Source organism: Hyperolius riggenbachi, chromosome 3 (assembly GCF_040937935.1).
Source record: "Hyperolius riggenbachi isolate aHypRig1 chromosome 3, aHypRig1.pri, whole genome shotgun sequence".
NCBI classification, from domain to species: Eukaryota; Metazoa; Chordata; class Amphibia; order Anura; family Hyperoliidae; genus Hyperolius; species Hyperolius riggenbachi.
The window spans coordinates 226,536,048-226,559,063 of NC_090648.1; the positions used below are offsets into that span (position 1 = coordinate 226,536,048).

A 23,016-nucleotide genomic window follows, 5' to 3' on the forward strand; every position below is an offset into this window, starting at 1 on the left:
TTTATACTTTGTACCCCTCAACTCTGTACAAAGCCTTAATTTGTAAAAAAAAATAAAAAAAATACTATAAATTACTTTTCTCTTATGTTGCTTTCACTTACAGTAGGCAGTAAAAATCTGACAGAACTGACAGGCTTGGACCAGTTTATCTCTTCATGGGGGATTCTCCGGGTTTTCTTTCATTTTCAAAAGCACTTACTGAACTGCAGTTGCTCAGTCCAACTGCCAGAATAGTATGCAAATGAGTATGGAGGCTTGCCTGCATCTTTGTATATATCCTTTGCAAGGAGTGGTTTTATAAGGAAGATACTGAAAAAGCCCCATGAGGACATGGACTAGTCCAAAACCTGGCAGGTTTGCATTGCCTACTGTAAGTGACAGAGACAAAGGAGAAAGTAATTTATAGTACATTTTACTCCAGGAGAAATCCACTTCTTGCAAGCACAGTTATGTGTACAAATGTATTTTAAATTTTACAATTTGTCGTGATAGTGGTCCTTTGACCACACAGGCCAAAGCATGCTGTGCTAGCTTCAGGAGCAACATCTGCTATGTGCAAAGAAAGGTGCTAATCAGTGAATACCGAGGAACTAAAGGTTGCCGACATTATCCAGGAAGTGTACATAGAAGAAAAAAAGACATGGTCTATTGCAGGGGTCAGGAACCTTTTTGGCTGAGAGAGCCATAAATGCCACATATTTTAAAATATGTTTCAAACTGGGACAGTGCGCATGCATAGCAGAGGGCTCGCTTCCCTGCTGCCATGGTGAAGTGTATACAGTTGATCCGCCAGGCAGTGGAAATATCACACACACACACACACACACACACACACACACACACACACACACACACACACCTTCAGCAAGATCAGGAAATAGCCAGAAAGGAGGAATACCAACTAACAGCTTGTACAATTTGCTAGCTGACTTGAGGGTTGATTCACTTTGTAGGAGAGATCCCCACATGACAGGCAGCCTATTGGGCCAATCAAAAATGGCGGGGGGATCTCATCCTAAAAAGTCATTGGACCCGATAGGGTCCAGGGCAGGACAATTGGAGCGTCTTTTAGTTTTGGGGTCGGGGGCGCAGGTAAGTGAGTAGTGCATGTTACAGCAGTAGCATGACTACTTTGAAAATTTTACTCACACTTCCACGCTAAGCTTCGCTGCTTGAGCAGTGTAGCTTAGTGAATCAACCCCGAGCCATAGGTTCCCTACCCCTGGTCTATTGCATTGCATGCACGCTTGCTGCCTGAATCGGCATTTCATGGACGTCACTAATGGTGATTTATCTTATTGCCACCCCCTTGTTTGGTTTGCTGTGCAGTGATTCCGCAACTTGTGCAATACCATATGGTCCTCAAACTAAGGCCCGTTGGCCGCATACGGTCCGCAAATCCTTTTCACTGGCCACCCAAAGACAAAATAAATAACTTATAGATGCGGCCCACTGTACCTGTAAATATCGGCTGCTTGCATATAGAATAGCAGTGCTGGCATCACCCATCCACATACTGTAGTAGCCAGTGAAGTAATTCGCTGGCTTCCAATCCAATTCTGCATCAGGTGACACTGCTGTCCAATTGAATGGCAGGTTGTCACCTGGGTATGCTTTACCGTCTGGTGCACAAAGACGTTCTTTGAGCGCTGCAGGACTGAATGGCTGCTGCTGGGAGTTCTCCTCCAGGCATGATTGGGGGGAATCAATACCTAGATTCAATGTAATGTTTTTCAACATCATTTTATGTTTGTTCTGGCCCCCCGGCAGTCTAAAGTACGTTGACATGGCCCTTGACTGAAAAAGTTTGGTGACCTCTGCCATATGGCCTCAACTATAGTCGGGATAGGTCAGACTGTGACTTCTAGTGGGGTTCCCAACTGTATGTGTCAGGCTGTCTGGTGTGTGACATTTTAAAATAAACCCAGTATTCCTAATGAAAATCATGATAGTGCTCCTTTAGTATTAAGAGGTTGGTGGTAAAATCTCAGATTCAGAGGAAACCCTTATTTTACCAAAATAACTTGCCACTTTGTTGACTAAATAAGAAGTCTGGGTAATAATGAAATCAAATCCAATTATAAAAGGTGTCATTGCAATGGCTAATTTTTGCACACATAGGACACAAAGAACAAAGTCAGTTAACCACACAAAAAGTTCTATCGGTCTTGGGAAGGACACAGCAGCTTCCATTTGTACCTATAGGCACATATAACGAGTTTCAAACTGCAAATACTAGATAAAAAAAAATTCTAACATCAGACTACTGGATTTCAGCTTGGCCATGTTTAAAGTTGAAATGCGCCATTTTGTAACAAATTATACTTTAAGTGATCATGGACATATATAGGGCAATTACTAAAACAGATATACAATGCAGTAAAGTAAATCTTTGTTCAGTTCAAAAACTCAGACATGTGCAGAGATGCCTCTAATAAAAAAAAAAAAACCTTCAAAAACAAAGTGTGAGTGTGGCACTGTCTTCTGGCTTGATACACTTCACATACCAAGCATACAGCCAGTGGGCAGTGCAGACTCCTTGTTGCCATACTAGCAAATTGCTAAAAATGGAACCAATGGGAATGCTTATTGGAATGATTTAGAAAGTGGTTTACAGTGGAGCTCTCTTATCAGTGGATAACAGCGCATGAGACATTTATTATACCACTTTGTCAAGCTTTGGCAGACACTCTTCATACTATGCTTGTCATTTGGCAATTGGGACAACTATACCCAGTTTTGGAAGCAAAGGATCGACACAACACTAGAGTTGTCCCGAACGGTTCGCACGCGAACTTATTCGCGCGAACATTGCGGATTTGCGTTCGAACGCGAACTTTATGCGAGTTCGACACGACCCCTATACTAACTACATCATTGGGCTAAACTTTGACCCTCTACAATGACCCAGAGGTTGGGGTCCCCAATCTCTGGGCCGCGGCCCACTGGTGGGCCACAGGCTGCTCTGACCTGAGCCATGTCATCTGTCATCACAGTGCAGAGAGAAGTGTCACTGAAATTTGCCGGAAGCTATAGAGAAGAGCTGTCTGCAGCCATTGTTCTTGCTGTAACCTAGTGTCTGTTATTTGTAATGCAGCATGCTTTATGTCTATATGGACACTAGGTGGCAGCAGTGAGGATGACTGGGACGCTCTGGTCTCTTGCCAGCCACAGAGTTCAGTCTGCACTGAGGTGAGCAGCTGGTGCTGGAATCTAGAGTGTACATCACAGTCTGCAGACACATGGCAGCCAATCAGGCTGCACTCCCTCCTGCCCCCCCTTATATAAGGCAGCAGCGTGGGCCATGTTCTCACTCTGTGTGCTGATGTATTAGTGAGAGAAGGGAGAGACATTGGAGAGATTAGTGAAAGCTTAGTTAGGAGGTCTGTTAGCTTGCTCCTTGCTGATATTTGTTGCTGAAAAGCACCACCAAAACCGCTCTTTTGAGAGCTAATGTTCTTGTGGTGTTTTTTTTTTTTTTTTTGTGGCCCACTGATCCTTGCATATACAGCCCTGTCTGTCGCAGTTGGCCCTTGCTAATTGCTATACTGTGCCAGACCCAGCACATTCAGTGCCTACCTTTTCACTGCACCTGTGTGTGACATGTATTGTAATACCAGTCACTGTATACCTTTCACTGCACCTGTGTGACAGCACACAGTTTTATATACCAGTCACTGCACACCTTTTCACTGTACCTGTGTGTGAGACCGCACACTGTTTTATATACCAGTCCGTGCATACCTTTCACTGCATCTGTGTGACCGCACGCTGTTTTATATACCAGTAGTCAGTTCATCCATTTTCACTGCACATGCGTGACTGCACATTGTTATACCAACAGTCACTGCAACCTTTTCACTGTACCTGTGTGACTGCACATTGTATTAGTCAATTCAGTGCATACCTTTCACTTCATTGCCCCCAATACGGGCGAAACAAAAGGCAGAAGCAGAGCCAGAGGCAGGCCACCCGGCAGGTCTGTTTAAGGTCGTGCTGACGTGATTTTGTGCGGCCCTGGACCAAAGTACAGTGTTCAGAAGGCACGTGCCACCAACTCCCAAGATTGCCAGGACGTAGTTGACTATTTAACACTGAACACCTCATCTTCCGCACGGAACCGTGACATCTTCCTCTGCAGCCACCACTGCTACCACTAGCACCACATCAGCTCCATTTGAGGAGTTCTTTGGAGGGGAATGAATGGATTCAAAGCCATTATTGTTACAACAAGGTGAAGGCGCTAAGCAAGTTACACCACCTCATATGTCTGAGTTAGGCGTCAGTATGGACGTAAGGTTGAGGATGATGAAGTGATGTTATAGAGACTTTCTCGTGGATTGAACTGTGAAGTGCAATAGCCTCATTTCATCCCATATAGACAGGATTGGCCAAACCATTGGAGATGTGGTATGAATGTGTATGGTTAGTTCTAGGAGCGCTCCTATGTGTGTCCAGTGCAGGCTTTTTGGGTTTTAAGGGGTGGGGGAATAGGGGAGTCATAGCTGTTTTTACACTTTTTGATACAATAAAGGATATTATAGCAACTGAGTGGTGGTCCTTGGGTTCTGTTTTATTGCAATTGATGTTGGGCCTGCCTTCCCTCACAATTGTGGGGTTTGCTAATATGATCTGTGCACCGGAAATTTAATTTTTGAGGATGATGAAGTACCTGTTGTTGGTGCAGTTTTGGAGGTGTCTGATACAAGCCAAGCTGTGGAGGATGATTCTGATGATTACGATGATGATGATACTGCCTCGGATGTCACGTGGGATCCCAATAGACATGATGACCAGGGGGACAGTTCAGAGGGGGAGTCAGAGAGGAGTAGGAGGAGACGAGTTGCTAAAAGAAGCAGGGGGAGCTCGTCGTCAAAAACAGCTCATGGCAGTGTCCGGCGGCATGTATCGCCACCTGTGGACAGCCAGCCAACATGCCCTTCAAGGTCAGCTGCTGACGCCACCACCAAAGTGCCATCATTCCAGGGCTCAGCGGTGTGGAATTTTTTTTCGTGCGTCTGCCTCAGATGAGAGCAATGCCATCTGTACTCTCTGCCACCAAAAATAGAGTCATGGAAAGACCAAGACCCACGTAGGGACAACTGCCTTACGAAGGCACATGGTGAGAAAGCACAAACGGCAATGGGAAGACCACCTGAGGAAAAGCAGCACACAAATGTAAAGCCACCCTCCGCCTCCTCTTCCTCCTTCAGGTGCAGCATCTTCAGCAGTTTTATCCTTTGCCACTTCACAGCTACCCTCCTCCACTCCGCCTCTCACCTTGAGCGGTTCCTGCTCCTCTGCCCACAGCAGCAGCCAGGTGTCCATGAAGGAAATCTTTGAGTAGAAGAAGCCAGTGTCTGCCAGTTACCCCCTTGCCCGGCATCTGACAGCTGGCTTGGCGGAACTGTTAGCTCGCCAGCTGTTACCATACCAGCTGGTGGACTCTGAGGTCTTTCGAAAATTTGTGGTGATTAGGACACCGCAGTGGAAGATACCAGGCCGCAATTATTTATCTCAAAAGGAGATACCCAAACTGTACCGTGATGTTGAAAGGCAAGTGGTGTCATCTCTGGCACACAGCTTTGGGTCAAGGGTCCATCTGACCACGAATGCCTGGCCTGCAAAGCACGGTCAGGGCAGGTACATTACTTATACGGCACATTGGGTCAACCTGGTGACCGCTGGCAAGCAGGGAGTACGTGGCTGTGCAGCGGACCTAGTTGTGACACATCCACGGCTTGCAGGCAGGCCTGCTGCCACCTCCTTTCCTTCTGCTACATCCTCTTCACTGTCATCCTCCTCGGCTGAGTGCTACTCTACTGCTGAGTTCTCTCAAACTGCACACCCCCAGCTCCCCAGGGCCTATGCTGCATGCCAGGTACGACGGTGTCACGCCATCTTGGACATGTCTTGCCTCAAAGCCGAGAGTCAAACTGGAGCAGCCCTCCTGGCTGCTCTGAACAAGCAGGTGGCTCAGTGGCTGACCCCGCACCACCTGGAGACTGGCAACGTGGTGTGTGACAACGGCAGCAATCTTGTCGGCTTTGAGTTTGGGAAAGTTGACACATGTACCCTGCATGGCCCATGTGCTCAATCTTCTAATCAAAAGATTTGGGTCCAAGTACCCAGGCTTACAGGAGGTCCTAAAGCAGTCCAGGAAGGTGTGTGGGAATTTCAGGCGTTCCTACACGGCCATGGCGCGCTTGGCCGATATTCAGCGGAGAAACAACTTGCCGGTGAGGCGCGTGATGAACTACAGTGAAAGGTCATGCTCTGGGGAGCTGGGGTTGTTATGGCCGAAGTAGTGGACACTCATGCAAAATACCTGCAGGCTCATGTGTCCGTTTGAGAAGGTGACAAACCTGGTGAGTCGCAGTAAAGGCGCCATCAGCGACTTGATCCCATATGCTTTCTTCCTGGAGCATGCCATGCGTAGAGTGGCGGATCAAGCTGTAGAGGAGCGTGACCAAGAAGAAATCGTGGTTGGGGTGTCTTGGCACCCTATGGAAAAAAATACAGGAGACAAAAAAGGGAGCCCAATAGTGCAGTATGTCAATAATAGGTGTGTGGAGAAATCAATTGATTGAAAGGGCTACTCACAAAGGAGGGTTGCAAGGGGCAACCGACCACAGGAAGCAGGTGGAGACCATAAACCAGACTCCACTCGGGGTGGTCCTGGACGGACCTGGTTGCGGTCGCTCTCTTAGACAAAAAAGGATGGACAAAACATTAACCGTGGTAAAACAACGGGTGTTCTGTCACCACCCCTCGGACAAACATGTACGGGGGTATAACTATGCACAATAAGGGAAAGAGGCGCCCTGATTTGAATAAAAACTTTTAAAACCAGTTTAAAAACAAAAAAGAAAAATGAGGTATCTTATGTAACAATCGGTGTAACACAGAGAGGGTCTGATTACCGGCGAACTGCAGTATCACCGAGAATACAGAATATACCCGATTATCGATGATCTGCAGTATCACCGATAATCAGATATATCTACTAACCTCTGGACACCTGAGATAACGAGTGAGTGTTCTGTGCAGTACTCTAAGTATTGCTGTTACACTTAAGTATGTTCCTTCTGATGGCCTAGACTCTCCCGGGGGAGGAGCTAGGCTGAGAGTAGGAAGGACAGAGCGTGAGTGACACCAGTGAGAGGGTGTCACTAACAGGTCTGGGAACTGCCTCTAACAGTAAGGCCAGTTCTCGAGGTCGAGCAAGCCAGGTCGTTAACACACAGACAGATAAGGTACAGATTCAGGAGACTGATACGGAATCCAATAAACAGGCAGGGTTTGGCAACGGAGTATCAGAATAGCAAGGTACAGAATCAGGAGGCAGGTACAGAGTCCAGGAACGAGCAGAGTTAGGCAACAGGATATCAGAAATTACAAGGTACAGAATCAGAGTTCAGAGGGATAGTCAGGCAGGCAGAAGGGCATAACAAATAATAGAGTTCAATATTCCTGACACTAAGGTGTGAGTTCCTTGATCGTCAACACCTTTGGAAACTATGCTAGAACACAGATACAGACAAGGTCTGAGTGATACCACGTAGTGATTGCAACGACAGACAACCAGAGAATGACCAGCACCCAGTATATATACCACAGCGCTCTCCAGCGCCGCCCCTAAGTGCTGGACCAATGGGGAATGGTGAAAATGTCAGCTGACCAGCTTGGTCAGCTGACTCTTCTCTGGCTGTCATATAAGCTCTGCCTCTCAGCGCGCGCGTCCTTCTGAACCTGTGTGGACTAGCAGTCCCAGCCACACCAGACATGTTTTGCAAAGTATCAGCTGATTCGGGCGCGGGAGCCGCCGCACCGCTTTCCAAGCAGGCGGCGGACTCCCCGCGTCCAACCACCATGTCAGGGGTATCGCTATGCGTACAAACCGCCGCATCCAACGCGGACTCCACCGCTCTGCCTATGCGGCAGTTTCTTCGCGTTGTGCCGCCATGTTGGACGCGGAAACAGCCGCCTCACCCTGAACACTTGCGGCGGCTTTTCCGCGTTTCTTCACATCTTACCTCAATGACGAAATCTCTGTAAACTTACAAAAGATTTTTATTTGAGCACAGGCAACGCGTTTCGCGTCGGGAGGCTCCCTATGCTTCATGATTTCTGTCATTTGGCACTGAGGAAGCGGGCTCAGACCCGCGAAACGCGTTGCCTGTGCTCAAATAAAGATATTTTGTAAGTTTACAGAGATTTTGTCATTGAGGTAAGAAACCTCATTTTTCTTTTTTGTTTTTAATCTGGTTTTAAAGGGAACCAGAGACAAAGCACCCTTGTGTATTTTACCATATATATCAGTAAGAACATTAGAGAAAACACTTACCATGCTGTCTGTTTCATCCTCACTGCTAAAAGTGTCTGTTATCAGCAGTCACAAGAATCCCAGACTGAGCAATTAAATCTGGCTTTGCTGGGAATGATTATTGCTGAGTCATTATAGCAAAGCCACAAGGGGGCAGGCTTGGGCTTGAAATAACACCACAGAACACAGACTTAGCTATAATCTTTCTGTAGCAAAGCTAGATGGAGCAGCCTGACTGCTCAGTCGGGGATTCTTATCAGAGGTGATAACAGTCAGATTACACAGAGAACAATGAAACAAAGGGCAGATTAGGTGTTTACTGTCATGTTCCCACTGATTTATAAGGTAAAATACGAGAGGGTGCTTCATCTCTGGTTCTCTTTAAAAGCTTTAATTCAAATCAGGGCGCCTCTTTCCCTTATTGTGACCAGGAAGAGGAGGAAGAGTTTTTGGAAACCTCACCCGCGGCATCATCAACACCTGCGGCATCACAGACGAGGGGGGGGGGAGGAGTCGTCTGGGGAAGAGGAGTCAGATGAGGAAGGTGGTTTTTTTGAAGAGGAGGCGGAAGAACAACCGCAGCAGGCGTCGCAGGGGGCTTGTGCTGCTCACTTTTCCAGTGGTATTGTTCGTGGCTGGGGGGAGGAGGAGAACTTACCTGACATCACTGAGGACTAGCAAGAAGAGATGGATAGTACGTCAGCATCCGACTTTGTGCAGATGACGTCTTTCATGCTGTCCAGCCTGTTGAGGGAGCCCCGTATAAGAAAACCTCAAGAGGAATGACCTGTACTGGGTGGCAACGCTACAAGACCCTCGGTATAAGCACATAAGCTGTTACCAAATCACCACAAGGCTGAAAGGATACAGCACTTGCAACACAATTTGGGAAGTATGCTTTACAGTGCGTTTAAGGGTGATGTCACAGCACAACGGAATAAAGGTGCCACTGCCAGTAATCTTCCTCCTCCCATGTCCACGCAGGCAAGATCTAGGGATCCCATAGAGATGTCGGGTCGGACATGCAGACATTCTTTAGTCCATCGCCTCGCCTTAGCCCTTCCGGTTTCACCCTCCACCAACACCTCGACCGGCAGGTAGCCGACTTCCTGGCCTTAAGTACGGATGTAGACACTCTGAGCAGCAATGAACCCCTGGACTACTGGGTGTGCAGGCTTGACCTGCTGCCAGAGCTGTAACAATTTGCCATTCAACTTCTGGCTTGCCCTGGCTCAAGCGTCCTGTCAGAAAGGACCTTCAGCGCATTGGTAGTATTGTCTCGCACTCACTAATGGATCAAACCCATCGTCTTTAAGGGGAGTGCAACGGCTGAAAAAAGGGATGACACCCTCTATGCATTATTCAACAAGGAAGAAAGCTGGCACATCCAAAATCAATCGTTATTGGTTCCATGTAAAATTATGGCCAACATTTCAGAGCCGCGTAGGACCCCTTTATCAAGGCGATATTTGCTCTGAGGCAAAGATCTGTCTGCTGCTGTGCAAAAGATTCTGCATAGGAAGTTGGGAGTCTGGCTCCTCAAACACTCGCCATCAGCGATGTGTATTCATCTGGGGTCAGGCTGCTGGAGGCATTGTCACTGAGTAGAGAAGTCGCCTAAGTCAAAAAAGTGTTCAGTACCTCACCTTTATCAAAATGAATGAGGCATGGATCCCGGAGGACTACTGCCTGCCCCAAGACTAAGTCGGTCCCCACACAGCATCTCTTCCTGCAGGCCGCTTGACTGCTTTCTCCGCCACCACCAACAGGATCCAGGACTCCAGGTAGATTCCTGAATTTTTAAGGCGCCCCCAATAATAATTGTTCTGGTGCGTGTACATGCCTGCCTAATTTTTGTGGCTGCACTACGGCTGCAACAACAAAACAAAAAGGTATGTAAATGTGTCAATTTCCCTTCGTGATCATTACCTTGCCACGGTGAAGAGGCTTGCGTATCACAATGAAGCAATGACCTATATGAGTGTGTTGGGGGGCACACCCAAGAAAAGAAGGTTGTTGCTTCATTGTGGACAGACCAACTTCGATCAGCTGGGCAGTCACTATTGTTCTGTCATTGAGCTACCTCAGCCCGACCATATGGGGTGGAAAGCCGCCATCACCTGCACTCTCGCCAACAAGCGCACCAGCGCGGCCATCTGTTTGCTGTGCGTTACACAGCGAGTTTGGTCTCTCAGTGTGAAGCAGTATACTACTTACGCTACATGCAAATCCATGTCTACACACGCAAGATGTTTTCAAGCACTTTAGGCCTCCAATTTAGGAATGCAATGCGATTTCTGCCCTTTAGGGATTATAACCCTGCTGTGCATCAAATCCAGATTTTTTCCCCGGGACTTTTGGTGTGTATCCCACTCCGCCATGCCCCCCTCCAGGTGTAAGACCCCTTGAAACATCTTTTCCATCACTTTTGTGGCCAGAATTAGTGTTTGTAGTTTTGAAAGTTCGCCTGCCCATTGAAGTCTATTGCGGTTCGCGTTGATTCGCAAACTTTTGCGGAAGTTCGCGTTCACGGATCAAAATCCGTGGGTTCGCGACAACTCTACACAACGCCAATGCAATTACAAGTTTGTATGGCAATGGTCCCGTCATGTTCCCCTCACTTAAATTTTCCTTTGAATACTTATGGATATTGGACATTTGAAGTAAATTCAAGTTCATTTGACTTCATCCCTAGTCGTTCCCCTTAGTAGCATTAATCCTTACCGAACTTTTAGGACTCATTTCCTGTAGTTGTCGTTCAAGAGATGAACAGCGGTTTATGGCCTCTCTGAGGTTTATATTGCTACTACGCAACTGAAGGGATAGAGCATTTTTCTCCTCAAATATCTGAGAGAGCTGCAGGAAAAAATACAGTAAGAAGTTAATACATACAATACAGTAAAACATTGGATTGAGAGTAACTTGGTTTAACACACAGGATGAACTAAGATGGGCACAGGAGGCATAGAGGAGATACAAATGTGGGGACAGGAGGCATAAAGAAGACACAAAAAAGGGAGCACAGGGGGCTCAGGGAGGGCTCAAAAGGCCCAGGTCAACTTGCATGCAAATTAAACTGAAAAAACCTCCATTCATAACCTGGGAACTGCCTGTATTCTAAAATATTTCAAGTTTTGATAAGGTGTTCTCAGTTTACACAATATTATAAATAAAAAAGGCTTAAAACCCGAATACTACACTGGTAAGTCTTCAGAAATATCCAGGAGTTTCACCACTAACCTTAACATTGAGCTGTTGAATCCTCAGCTCCTTCTGATGTACTTGTGTTAAAGAGTCATTGAGTTGGGTGCGTAGGTTCTGCAGTTCAGTCTGTGTGCTCTGAATCTCTTCAAGGGACATATTACAGTCATCTTTGGAGACCTGAAATCAAACAAACATTCACATTTAAAGAAATCAAAATTGTATGCAAAAGTTTGTCCACCTGTGATTAATTGTACCCGAAGCAAGTCAAAAAATAAAACTTTGATACTAGCCTCAGTAGAGGAAAGCCTTTGGATAAACAAGAGGCTTTCAAGATCCTCCTGGTGTCGACCATTCCAGTGCTGGGAACCTCTGACCATATTCTACAAGAGCTTGTCGAATTCAGTTCCCGTGTACAAGTGTGACTGTACTGTACCTGCACGAGTAAGGTACACACATGCCCAGTATCACAAAGCTGGTCACCCATAGCTTATTCCTCTGTGCACAAGCGGTTTTGTGCTACTGCACATGAGCAGACCATACCAACGCACATACTGTGCAGCCCTGCTCGTACACAAATGGAAGCATGGCCATGAAGAGGAAGGGGATCCCGAGCAGCAGTAGTGGGCAACAAAAGGGCATGGGAACCCTTTAAACTACGCAGAGCCTTCCCTCAACTCAGGTAAAAAATTAACAATTATTTTCTCCTCACAAGTTTGCTATAATTTTATAAGAGAAGAGCAGGAAACGATGTAGAGATGCACTCCCCAAATTGTAATCTGCGGATGTGCCACGGCAAACTCAGATACCACCTGAGTATAATAATGTAGAAAAGATCCAGCCGGCACCATCCGATGTATTCAATGCTCTTTTATTTCATTTCATGACCATCATATAACGTGCGACGTTTCGGAGCAATGTGCCCCTTTATCAAGCCATGACCGTCATGGCTTGATAAAGGGGCACATTGCTCCGAAACGTCGCACGTTATATGATGGTCATGAAATGAAATAAAAGAGCATTGAATACATCGGATGGTGCCGGCTGGATCTTTTCTATAAGAGAAGAGCAGTAAACTATTGCTGGGGACAGTGTGCTGGAAAGCAACATTTTAGCAAATGTTAATATGCAAAGTTCTTTTGGCTTCTATTTTCCGTTCAGGAAACCAACTAAATTCAAGCTGCATAGATAACTCACGTTTTTATAACTCTTGCTGCACTGGAAAACAAAAGGGGACTTCAAACAATTTCTTATTAGGACTAGTACTATATTTACCTAGGTTTATCTCATGTCTCATCAGTTGCACTTTAAAACATACTAACAAATCAAATTGCAGCTGCGGCAAATGCAAACATTTGTAAATGCTTCCACTTGTCCAGCAAAAAATATTTATTGCAACGTTCTTGACCTCTGCTACTTTATTGCGCCCCAATAGGTCATTAGAAGTTGTCACATGTTCACAACTGCAGACTTAATTTGCTGACACTGACACTCGAAACTAATTGCTGACACTCCAACACTCAACATTCATGGGCTTCTCTAATCTGTTTCGTGCTAAGCCAGATCAGGCCCCTGATCCAATTCACTTTTTCTTCTAAGTTTTCTCCTAGGAGATAATTTTTAATCTTTTGTTTAAATAATGTTTCAGCACTTGATAGATTAGATGAGAAAAAATATCATCTAGGAGCAAAACTTGGGAGAAAAGGGACCTGGATTGGGCCTAAGGCCGGGGAAAACTATATACATATTGAAAACCACTTCCAGATCAATTTCCACTATCTGTAATGTCTCCAAGAAATGCAGGGTGCAGGGAATTTAGGAATACAAGGCAGAAACTGAAATTCCAAGAAATAGATTTTATAAAAGTTAAAATACCTGATGGTCTCTTTGATAAGAGCTCTGCAAAGTCCTCTCCACTTCCCTCTGTGGTGTATTCATTCTGCTTTGCAATCTATCTCGATCTTCCTGGAGACTTCCCATTGCTTTGGACATATTCTGAAGTTGCATTTGTAATGCATGGTGATCAGAGGTCATCCTGCTTTTCTCGTCCTCTCGAAGTTGTAAACTGGTCATAAGATTGTTCAGCTGAATTTGTATCCTTTGTTGTTCCTCCTTACTTTCTGACAGCATAACACTGAGGTTATTCCTCTCAGTTTTTACCAAGGTAAGCTCTTCGTTCAGGACTGCCATTTCCTTCAACTGCTCCTGCAAGGTTATAATTTCTTCCTGAGCAAGATCATGACTGTCCTGCAAAGACCTCATAGATCCTCCAAATGCTTGAATCTGACCATTAAGAGAAGATATTTGTTCATGGGCATTTAACAACTTCTGCTCAGTCTCCATGAGATCTCTAGCTAGTTCTGCAACTCTTTCTTCTGCTGTCTCAGTCTCATTGCGCAATATACCAGTATCATGCTGTATGCTCTGCAACTGTTTATTCAAGTTCTCCTCTGCAAATTGCACCCGTTGCTGAGCCTCAACTTGAATGCGAGAAGCTTCCTCTTTAACATTTTCCAATTCTGTCTGCAGCTTAGGAAGCTCATCTTTTAGCCTTTGTACCTCTTCTGTTTCTTCTTTCAGATTAGCTCTAAGAGTCTCATTCTCAGATTGCAGCTGAGAAATACTGTTGGCTAGATTATTGGCTTCTTCTTGTATGCTTTGTTTTTCTTTCTTGGTTTCATCCAACTCCTGCTGCAAGGCATCTTTCTCTCCTTTTTCACGATTCAGAAGGGTCTCTTGATTATTTTGCTCAATGCGTAATTTTTCAATCTCTTGTAATTTTTCCCCCAAAAGCTGCTTGAGTTGGGAATCCTTTAATGAGATCACCTCATTTAGGTCTCCTCGGTAACGAGTTAGCTGAGCATTTAACTTTGCATTCTGTGCATTTAAGTCATCAGTGTGGCTTTTGAGATATCTCAGCTCCTCCCGTAGCTCGTTACTTTCCGCTGCTGCCTCCTGGATCAGGCTGTCTTTTGCAAGGATTGCATCAAGATGTCTTTGCTCTAACTGCTGATAGTCACTCAACAAGCGTTCCCTTTCCTCCTGTAGAGAGCACATAGATTTGGTGAAAGCCTGTAGCTGTGCCTTACTTCTGTCAGCTTCTTCCTGGTTGGTTTTTAGAAGAGTTCTTAGTTCTTTCACTTTGGATTGCACACGTTTTCTCTCTTCCTCTGCCTCTCCTAATCTCTGTTCTAGAGCTTTGCATTGACCTGCATGCAGCTCATTTAGTTCCCCCACCGCTGCACTTACTGCTTCATCACGGGCACTTAGTAATTGCATAATATCTTGCTCTTTCTCTTCCAACTCTTTGTGCAATTGCTCTGTTAGAGATTTGGAAGCCTGCAAGTCACTTAGTATTTGTTCACTGTGCAACTTCAAGTCTTGAACATCTGCCTCAAACCTTTTTACCATTTCTAGTAGATCATGCTTTTCAGATTTAACCTCCAACAGTTCTCTGTTCAGGACTTCCAGTTGGCTCATCCCATCTTTTGCCTCCTGGGCATGCATGTTTATCTGTTCTTGGCACACACTGAGCGCCTTTTGCTTTTCTTCCAGACATGAAGAAAGGATTGCTTTTTCCTCCGCTAAAGAATCTCTACTTTTAGAGAGATTCTCTGCTTCGGCCTTACCAATGGCAATTAGATTCTGATTTTCTAATTCTAGCCTAGGTGAGAATTAAGAAAGATGATTAATCGTGATGCACATACAAGACAAAAAATTCTTAAAGTAAACTTGAAAAAAAGGGCGCATATTATTTCGGCGCCGCTCAGTTTGGCGCGGGGAGAGCAGGATGACGGCTTTCCCCACTGCCGCTAAATTCCGAGGCGGCGTTAAATACTATTCCCCCTCAGAGATGTTGCAACTCGGAGGGAGATGTAATTCGGGGTCTGGCAGCCGCCAGAGCCCCGAATTACCTCTACGCGGGGCGCGCATCATAGCATTGCTGCTATGACAGTGCCCAGTTTCGGTTCTCGGCTTTCAGAGCCGCACGCTGAAATGAACTGATCCGGGGGAAAAAAAAAGTTTCATACTTACGTCATAAAGGGGAAGCCTCGGTATTCTTCCCTGATGTCCAGGACCCCTCCACTGCCAGCTGGGACCCTCTTCCTTTTTGTGGCTGCACTCCCCTCCTTGCATGAGCGTGACCACCTTGCACAATAGCATAAAGCCACTCATGCGTGAAGAAAAAAAGCTGTGCATATGCAGCTCCATGATACTGTGCAGATGCAAGCCATACTATGTGCCTGCTCATTGCGGCGATGCTCTTACATAGAGGGGAGCACGGCCACTAACAATCTTCAACTTTAATAAAAAACAATTGCAAAAGGGGTACCAGCACAAAAACGGAGGGGTTTTGGAAGACCAGGGTAGCCTCTGGACCATGCAGAGGCTTCCCCCTGCTGAGGTAAGTATCTAACTTTTTTTTTTGTTACGTGACTTCAGGTGTACTTTAACAATGGTTTGCTGACATTTGTACATGATAAACAGAGTCAAAATTACATAAATCCATTCAACGAAACACAAAATACAGTATAAATTACATAAGTGTAAAATAAAAACGTACCTATTTATATGAGTCTTAAGTTCATCAACTTGAGTGGAGACCTGCATAAGTTCATTTTTAAGATCCATCAATATTCTCTCCTTATCTAGTATTTCACTGTCCTTTTTCTGCAATTCATCATTGAATTTCCCATTCCACTTTTTAGACTCCTCTATAACACGGTCTCTGTCATCTTGCAAAGAACACATGCTACGGGTAAATGCTGCTAGGTTAGCTATATTTTGATTCAAATTTGCTTGCAGATCCTTCAGCTCTTGGTTCTTCACTTCCATATTTCCTTGTAGGTTACTAATGGATGCTTCAAGCTGCTCCTTGTCTTGTTGTAGGATATTTATCTTTTCCTCTAAGTTCACCATCTGCTTTAAATGTTTCTCACTTTCCTGTTCAAGTTTGTTTTTCAAATCCTCATCCTTTTCTTTCAACATTAACGTAGTTTTTTCTGTAGCCAACTTAAGTTCATCTTTAAGCTTCAGGTTTTCAGCCAAAACCCTTGCAGCTTCACTCTGTGTATCATCAAGTAATACACGTAAAGAAGCTAGGTCAGCCTGGGCTTGCTTTGTGTCTGCGACAGCCTTTTCTATTTTAGTGTTCGAAGCAACTGTTTCTTTCTCACACTCCGCATGTACAAATTCCAGTGATTTGATAGATCTTTCTAAAGCACTGATAGTTTCCTGGTATTGTATGCAGTCTTTTTGTAGGTGTCTTACTTCTTGCTGCTTCTCCTTCAGCAGTTCCTGAAGTTCTTTTGATAAGGTCTTTTTGCCCTTTTCACCTTGATAAACAGATTTTAGTTTTTCCACATATTCTTTATGAACTTCAGATAAGGCTTCAGCCTTCTGTCTTTCCAGCTGTCTTCTTTCTTCTTCTAGTCGGAGATGAAGTTCTTCTAATTCTCTTTGCAGGCTTTCGTTCTTGATCTGCAAGTCCATAGCATCTTGCTGGAAGTTTCCTATGCTCCCATTAAGCTCAGCCATCTGATTCATTAGTCTTTCCTCCAACTCATCTTTCTCTATTTCTAAAACTTGCCTCAGCTTCTTTGCCTCAGCTAGGTCATTCATGGCTCTTTGATATTTATCTTCAAGGTCTGCTATGTCTCTTTCCATTGTACTAACCCTATCTTGGGAACCCAGCAACTGTCTTTTTAATGTTTGTGTATCTTCCTCAAAACTATTAATTGTTTGTTTCATTTTCTCAAGTTCTTCGTCTTTTTCCTTTGTACTTTCTTCTAAGTTTTTAATAAATTCTTCAAGCTCTGAAATTTTCTCCAGGTTTCCTCTAAGTTTAAAATCTTCTTTATTTGCAAGTAATTCTAAGGAAGCATGATTTTCCTCAATATGCTCTTCCTTTTGACTGGGTGATGGACTATTTAACTCAACAGTTTCATCTTTGGCAATAACATCCTCCTGAGGTTTCACAGTGCTATGCCCTTCAATAACTTTTTGCAAATCTAGTGTTACATCATTCAACTGGAGTTTGAGAGTTTCATTTTCCTGCACCAGGTTTTCCTTCTCATACTTTACCGCTTCCAGGTCTGACTTTAAGAAACCATTTTCTGACTGGGCCTTTTCAAGTTCTTCTTTCAGAATGGTAAGATCTTCTTTTAAGTGGACAGGTTTCTGCTTCTCTGCTGTCTGCTGCATTTCCCCTCTCAATCTATCATTTTCTTCTTCAAGTTCAAGTATTTTTTGCTGCTTTGATTTAGCAAATTTCCTCATCTTTTCCTTCATATTTTCTATCTCAAATTCTGCCTCTTCAAGTTGTTTTCCGAGGTCACTCTTTTCCACCTCCTTACTTTTCATTTTCATATATAATTCTTGTTTCTCTTGTTTCACTGTTTCTACACAACGTTTCATTCTGTCCGTTTCATTACTAACATTCTCATAGGATTGCAGTAGTGTTTCATATTCTTTCTGCAGATCAGACAGCTTGTCTTGCCATTCAGATATCTTCAAATCCTTTGAAATTGTTAAAGATTCCAAATTTTTACTTAAGTCTTCTTTATTTTGTGTAATGCCTACCATGGCTAGTTTTAAGCTTTCACAGGATGCTTCAAGGTTTTGGTTTTCTAACAAACATTTATCTATTTCCTTTATTAATTTCTCTCGTTCTTCTTTATGAGTAGATATGGTTTTCAGTAGAGTGTCTCTTTCAAGGCTTAATTCACTAACTGAACCCTCTGCAACTTGTAGTTTATTTGCCAAGGCTTCCTTTTGAATTCTGATTTTCTCCAACTCTACCTTTAAAGCCTTACTTTCTTTAAGTGCGTCTTTTCTAGAAATCAATGCAGCTTGAAGCTTCCTCTGAAGCTGCTGTTTGCCTTTTTCTTCCTCGATATCCTCATTTTGTTTTTGCTGTACTTCTTCAACATGCAGTTCAAGCGTCTTGCAACGTTCTTCATGTTCTTTAGCTTGAAACTCCAGTTGAGATTTGAGAGAGAGAATTAGATTCTCTTTCTCTGAAACAAGCATATTGGCATTCTTTAGAGAAATGTTTTTTTCTTCCAACTCCTGGTGAATTTTCTCAAGCTCAACACAATCTTCAAGTTTCTGCTGTAATTCTTTAAGATGAAGTTCGAGCATTGTGCAATGTTCTTCATATTCTTTAGTTTGATCTTGTAGCTTTGATTTAAGAGACAAAATTATTTCATCTTTTTCAGAGATAAGCAAATGAGAATTCTCCAGAGCTGTGTTTTTTCCTTCTATTTCCTGGTGAAGTTTTTCAGCTTCTTCTGTTTTGCAAATTAACTCATTTTCTACACTATGCAAATTGAATTCTTGCATACAAGATATTTCTCCTTTATTATTTTCAATGTCAGTTTTCAAAACAGAAGTTTGTGCTTCTAGATCTTGACACTTTTCTCTCTCTTGTTGAAGCTGTGTAGACAAATGATCTACGGTATCACGGAGATGAGAAACCTCTTGCATGTTCTCATCAAGTTTCTCTTCCAGTTGCAAGGCTTTTAGCTCAAGTTCATTTTTCTGAGTTTGTAAGAGATCCAACTGTTCCTGGGGAATATTCAATGACAGATCTAAAGAAGGAGACTGATTAACAATGGTGTTTTCAGCTGTGCCTGTTGAAAAATCTACCCAATCCTCTCCCCAGTAAGATTTCTCAGAATTGTTCTGAGACTCATGCATTGATATTAAGCTCTGGGACCTAACAGAGATGTCATCATGCAACTTTGTTGTTGAATAGAGTATTTCTGTTTGCATAGCTTTCTCTTCAGAAACCCTGTCAAGGCTTTGATCTGACCCATGACACTTCTGTAAATTCTCATACTTCTCTCGCAAGAGATTAAACTCTTCCTTGTGTTGCTTAAGCTGTTCACGATGATGTCGGTCTTTCTCTTGTGCCTTTTTAATGGTATCCTTGCGAGAATTTACAGCCTCCTGGACCTTCTTTTGCAGATTTTCCTTGTCTTGCTCAAGAATCATTACTCTGCTCTCCAGTTGTACTATTGTATTGACTTCCTCTTCGGTATTTAACTGGCTAGGCAAGGAGACTACATCTACGCTTTCAGAATTCATTCTGTTTCTCTGTTCAGTTTGTGAAGATTCTGTATTTCTGTATTTATCATTTAGCTCTTCTCTCAACTCTGCAATCAAAATTTGAAGTTGTTCATTATTTGCACTTATTTTAACTACCTCAGCCCTAACAATTTCTAGCTCAGATTCTTTCTCAGAAAGTTGGCTTTTAAGCCATTCCTCGGTTATATGTTGTTCAGATGTCATCTCCTTATCACATTTAGGTTTGCTGGTTTGCATAGCTAAAGCATTATCAGTATCGGCATGTTTATCAGCTGTGTTTTTTACCATCTTTTCTTCTAGTTCCGACACTTTCTTGGACAGTTCCTTTCTGCTTACTAGTGCGGCCTGTAATTTTTTTTTTAGTTTTTCAGTTTCTTTTTTCTGCTGTTCTACTTCACTATTTACATCCTTTTTATTCTCCTCCCAACCTACATCACCTTCATATCGTAGTTTGTCTGCATAGCTGTTTCGTTGAAGCTCTAACTCTATTTTTTCTGCTTGCAAGCAATTAATGGCATCTAAAGTACCCTGGTATTTTTCAGTCAAGAGCTGCAGTTGCTGCTCATGACTATGTCTCTGGTTCTCTACTTGATTCTGCAGGTCCACAAATTCCCTTTTCTGGTCCTGCAACAAGTTGTACAATTCATCCCTTTCCCCCTCAACAGACTTGATGACTTTCTGACTCTGTGTGTAATCAAACGACACAGTTTCTAACTGACTTTTCACCTCATTAAGTTCTGTCTGAATTGATGTGAGCAACTCTGATTTCTCTTTAATGATCTCTTTTATTTGAAGATTTAGATCAGCATTGGCCTTCCTTAATAGTTCCAGTGATTCGTCCTCTCTACCACTTTGTTCCTGAAACACTGAGTTCAGCTGTTCTTTAAGGGCTTTTATTTCCTTAAGCATTGAAAACTTTTCTTCATTTAGGAGAACTACCTTATCCGATAAACTATGGCTAATTTCAGCAATCTGCTGTTCCTTTTCTGCTAGAGAATGTTGAAGACCATTAACATCTGAGGCCTTCTGAGACAATCGCTCTTCAAGGGAGGATATTTCACGTTCGTTGGTAGCAAGTGCTTCAGACAAACGTTCTTCTTTATTTTGACTAAGTGTAAGTAGTTCCCTTAGGTTTTCATTGTTTCTTTTGTTCTCTTCCAACTGGCTTTCCTGTAATTTTGACAGAGCACTGTGCTCAGATAGTAGCAGACTCATATTATCAAGGTCTTTCTGTAGTGCTGTAATCTTTATGTCTTTAGACTTCAGTTCTGTTTCTAAACTACTCATTTGCTCTGCTAGTATATTTTGACTTTCGTAGTCATCTGGCAAATATTGCTTTTCGAGTCCTGAAGAATGCTTTTCAGATTGGCTCAGATTTTCACCTGACCCTTGCTCCTCCAACAGAGTTTGAAGTTTAAAACTTAGAGCCTCCTTTTCAGTCGTTACAGACTCCAATTGTAATTTTAAATCTTTGACAAGCTCTTCCAGATAACTGATATTAGAATCTCCTACTTCCTCTAAATTCCCTGCTATCTCTGTTGAGAACATTGTATGTTTTATCATAGAAGAAGTCTCTTCCTGTTGTTCCATTGTTAGCTGGCCTTTTAGCTTATTTATTTCTTCTTGCGTATCCATTAAATCCAACATGAGGATACTCAGCTGTTTTTGTTTCGTGTCTTCTATAACAACATCCATGACAAGCTCCTGAGATACAGAATGCGTTTGGACGTCTATTACATATGCAGACATCATCTAAAAAAGAAAAACAGGTATACTTCATGCCAGAATGAAAAAACACCACAGAAAAATAAAAAAACATGTCTATGTAGTTAATACGTTTTAAAAGGTGAAAAACTGAGCGTGTCGATGTTTGGGAATACAATTCATTCTGTTATGTCATCTGCAATAGGATTTTACAGTATTGTAGATGCTACATTCTGTCCAAATTTAGACCATGCTCCTTTAGTATATGAACACTGTTATTTTCAAATCTAAAGATATATTCTTGAACGTTACATCAAAAACCAAAGAATTATAATAAAGATACTCTTCTCTCCAGCTAATATTCAATGTAAGCATACCCAGAAGACTATGTCCACCCATGCTGCCTGTTAACTCCTAGCAGCAAATTAGTTAATTGCTCACTAAAAGAAGTGGTTCATCATTAATTGCGGAATGCGGTTGAAAAGGCCTAGATTCCATGTCCATTAAGTAGTAGGTTAAGCAGGGCTGGCCTGCTACTAGATCTGCCTCCAATTCCTTCCTTCAGGGGGTTGGTGTAGCCCAAGGACAGGGGAGCATATACAAAGCTGGAAGCCAGTCCTGGTGCAGGAAAGAGCAATGCAGTCAGCTGGAAGGTGGTCACATAAGCCTTGAAGTTGAAAACACTTGTAGATTGGTAAAGGATGGCAGTTTGTTCATGGCGAGGAGGGACACAGTAATTAGGCTTTAATGTAATATTTTGAATGTGGAGATCATGGCATCAATAGTACGTTAAACATGTCTGCCAAAGAGATGCAATAGCAGGGAAAAAAATGGTGTGGGACAATTTGGGCGCAGGGTGAAGCAGAAAGATGGCTCACCCAGATCTAGCTAATCTACTTTTTTTTCCTAAACTATTATCCTACTGATTACCTATTTTTTTGCTCCCAACGTAAGTTTGGGTTTCAGCCATTGCTGGTGTCCAAACTTATTTTTATTTTTTGCAATCTGGGCTCCGGCTTTAGCCGTTGCTCAAACTACTACCCAGTGACTGCCACCATAGCCGTATTTCACAACATGGCCTATGGTGGCACCCAAACCGTAGGCCCCATGCAGTGTCCAATTTACATGTCTCGTTTAAAAAAGGACCTTACCAGTAAAGTAAGACACTTCTTTAGATGAGTAACAGTTATGTGTGTGTGTGTGTGTGTGTGTGTGTGTATATGTTACGGCCAGAACCCGAAGTGTGGCCACTTCTAGTTCTGGCCGGCCACTTCGGGTTCTGGCCGGCCAATTTGCGAAGTGGCCGCAGCGCAGCGGCCAATGTTAGAAATGCAAAGCTACACTTATTTTACGGCCGTCTCGCTGCGGCCAAATGTATTAAAAGTTGCTTAAATTTAATTAAATATAGCCGGCGGCGATGTGATAGATGAAGCCGCCGGCTTTCGCACTGCCTCCCCCCCCCCCCCCCCGATTCTCTCCCCCCCCCCCCCCGCCTCTCTCCTTGTCCCCGCCTTCCATACAATACGGAGCCGCCGGGAGAGTCGTTCGTCGCGGCAGGGGAAGCAGAGCGGGGAGGCTGCAGACATTGCTTCTGCCAGCGCCCGCTCTGCAGGAACGGCAGGATTCCCCTGCCGCGATGAACGACTCTCGGGGACACGCGTGTCCCCGCCCGGCTGCTCCGTATGTCGTATAGG

General features: G+C 43.7%; 1 protein-coding gene across 2 annotated transcripts in view; it reads right to left on the bottom strand.

The window, feature by feature from the left end:
- The window catches only part of GOLGB1 (golgin B1), a 93,578-nt gene that overhangs the window by 13,358 nt on the left and 57,204 nt on the right, over nucleotides 1-23,016 (bottom strand). For both annotated transcript variants that reach the window (XR_011030350.1, XM_068275877.1), the window contains exons 9-12: nucleotides 16,092-21,370; nucleotides 13,403-15,191; nucleotides 11,567-11,707; nucleotides 11,051-11,182 (exon numbers count right to left, since the gene is read on the bottom strand). Coding sequence is in view for 1 of the 2 variants with exons in the window: in XM_068275877.1 (XP_068131978.1) it covers nucleotides 11,051-11,182; nucleotides 11,567-11,707; nucleotides 13,403-15,191; nucleotides 16,092-21,370 (7,341 nt within the window). In the remaining variant the exon portion in view is untranslated. The remainder of the gene's footprint in view (nucleotides 1-11,050; nucleotides 11,183-11,566; nucleotides 11,708-13,402; nucleotides 15,192-16,091; nucleotides 21,371-23,016) is intronic.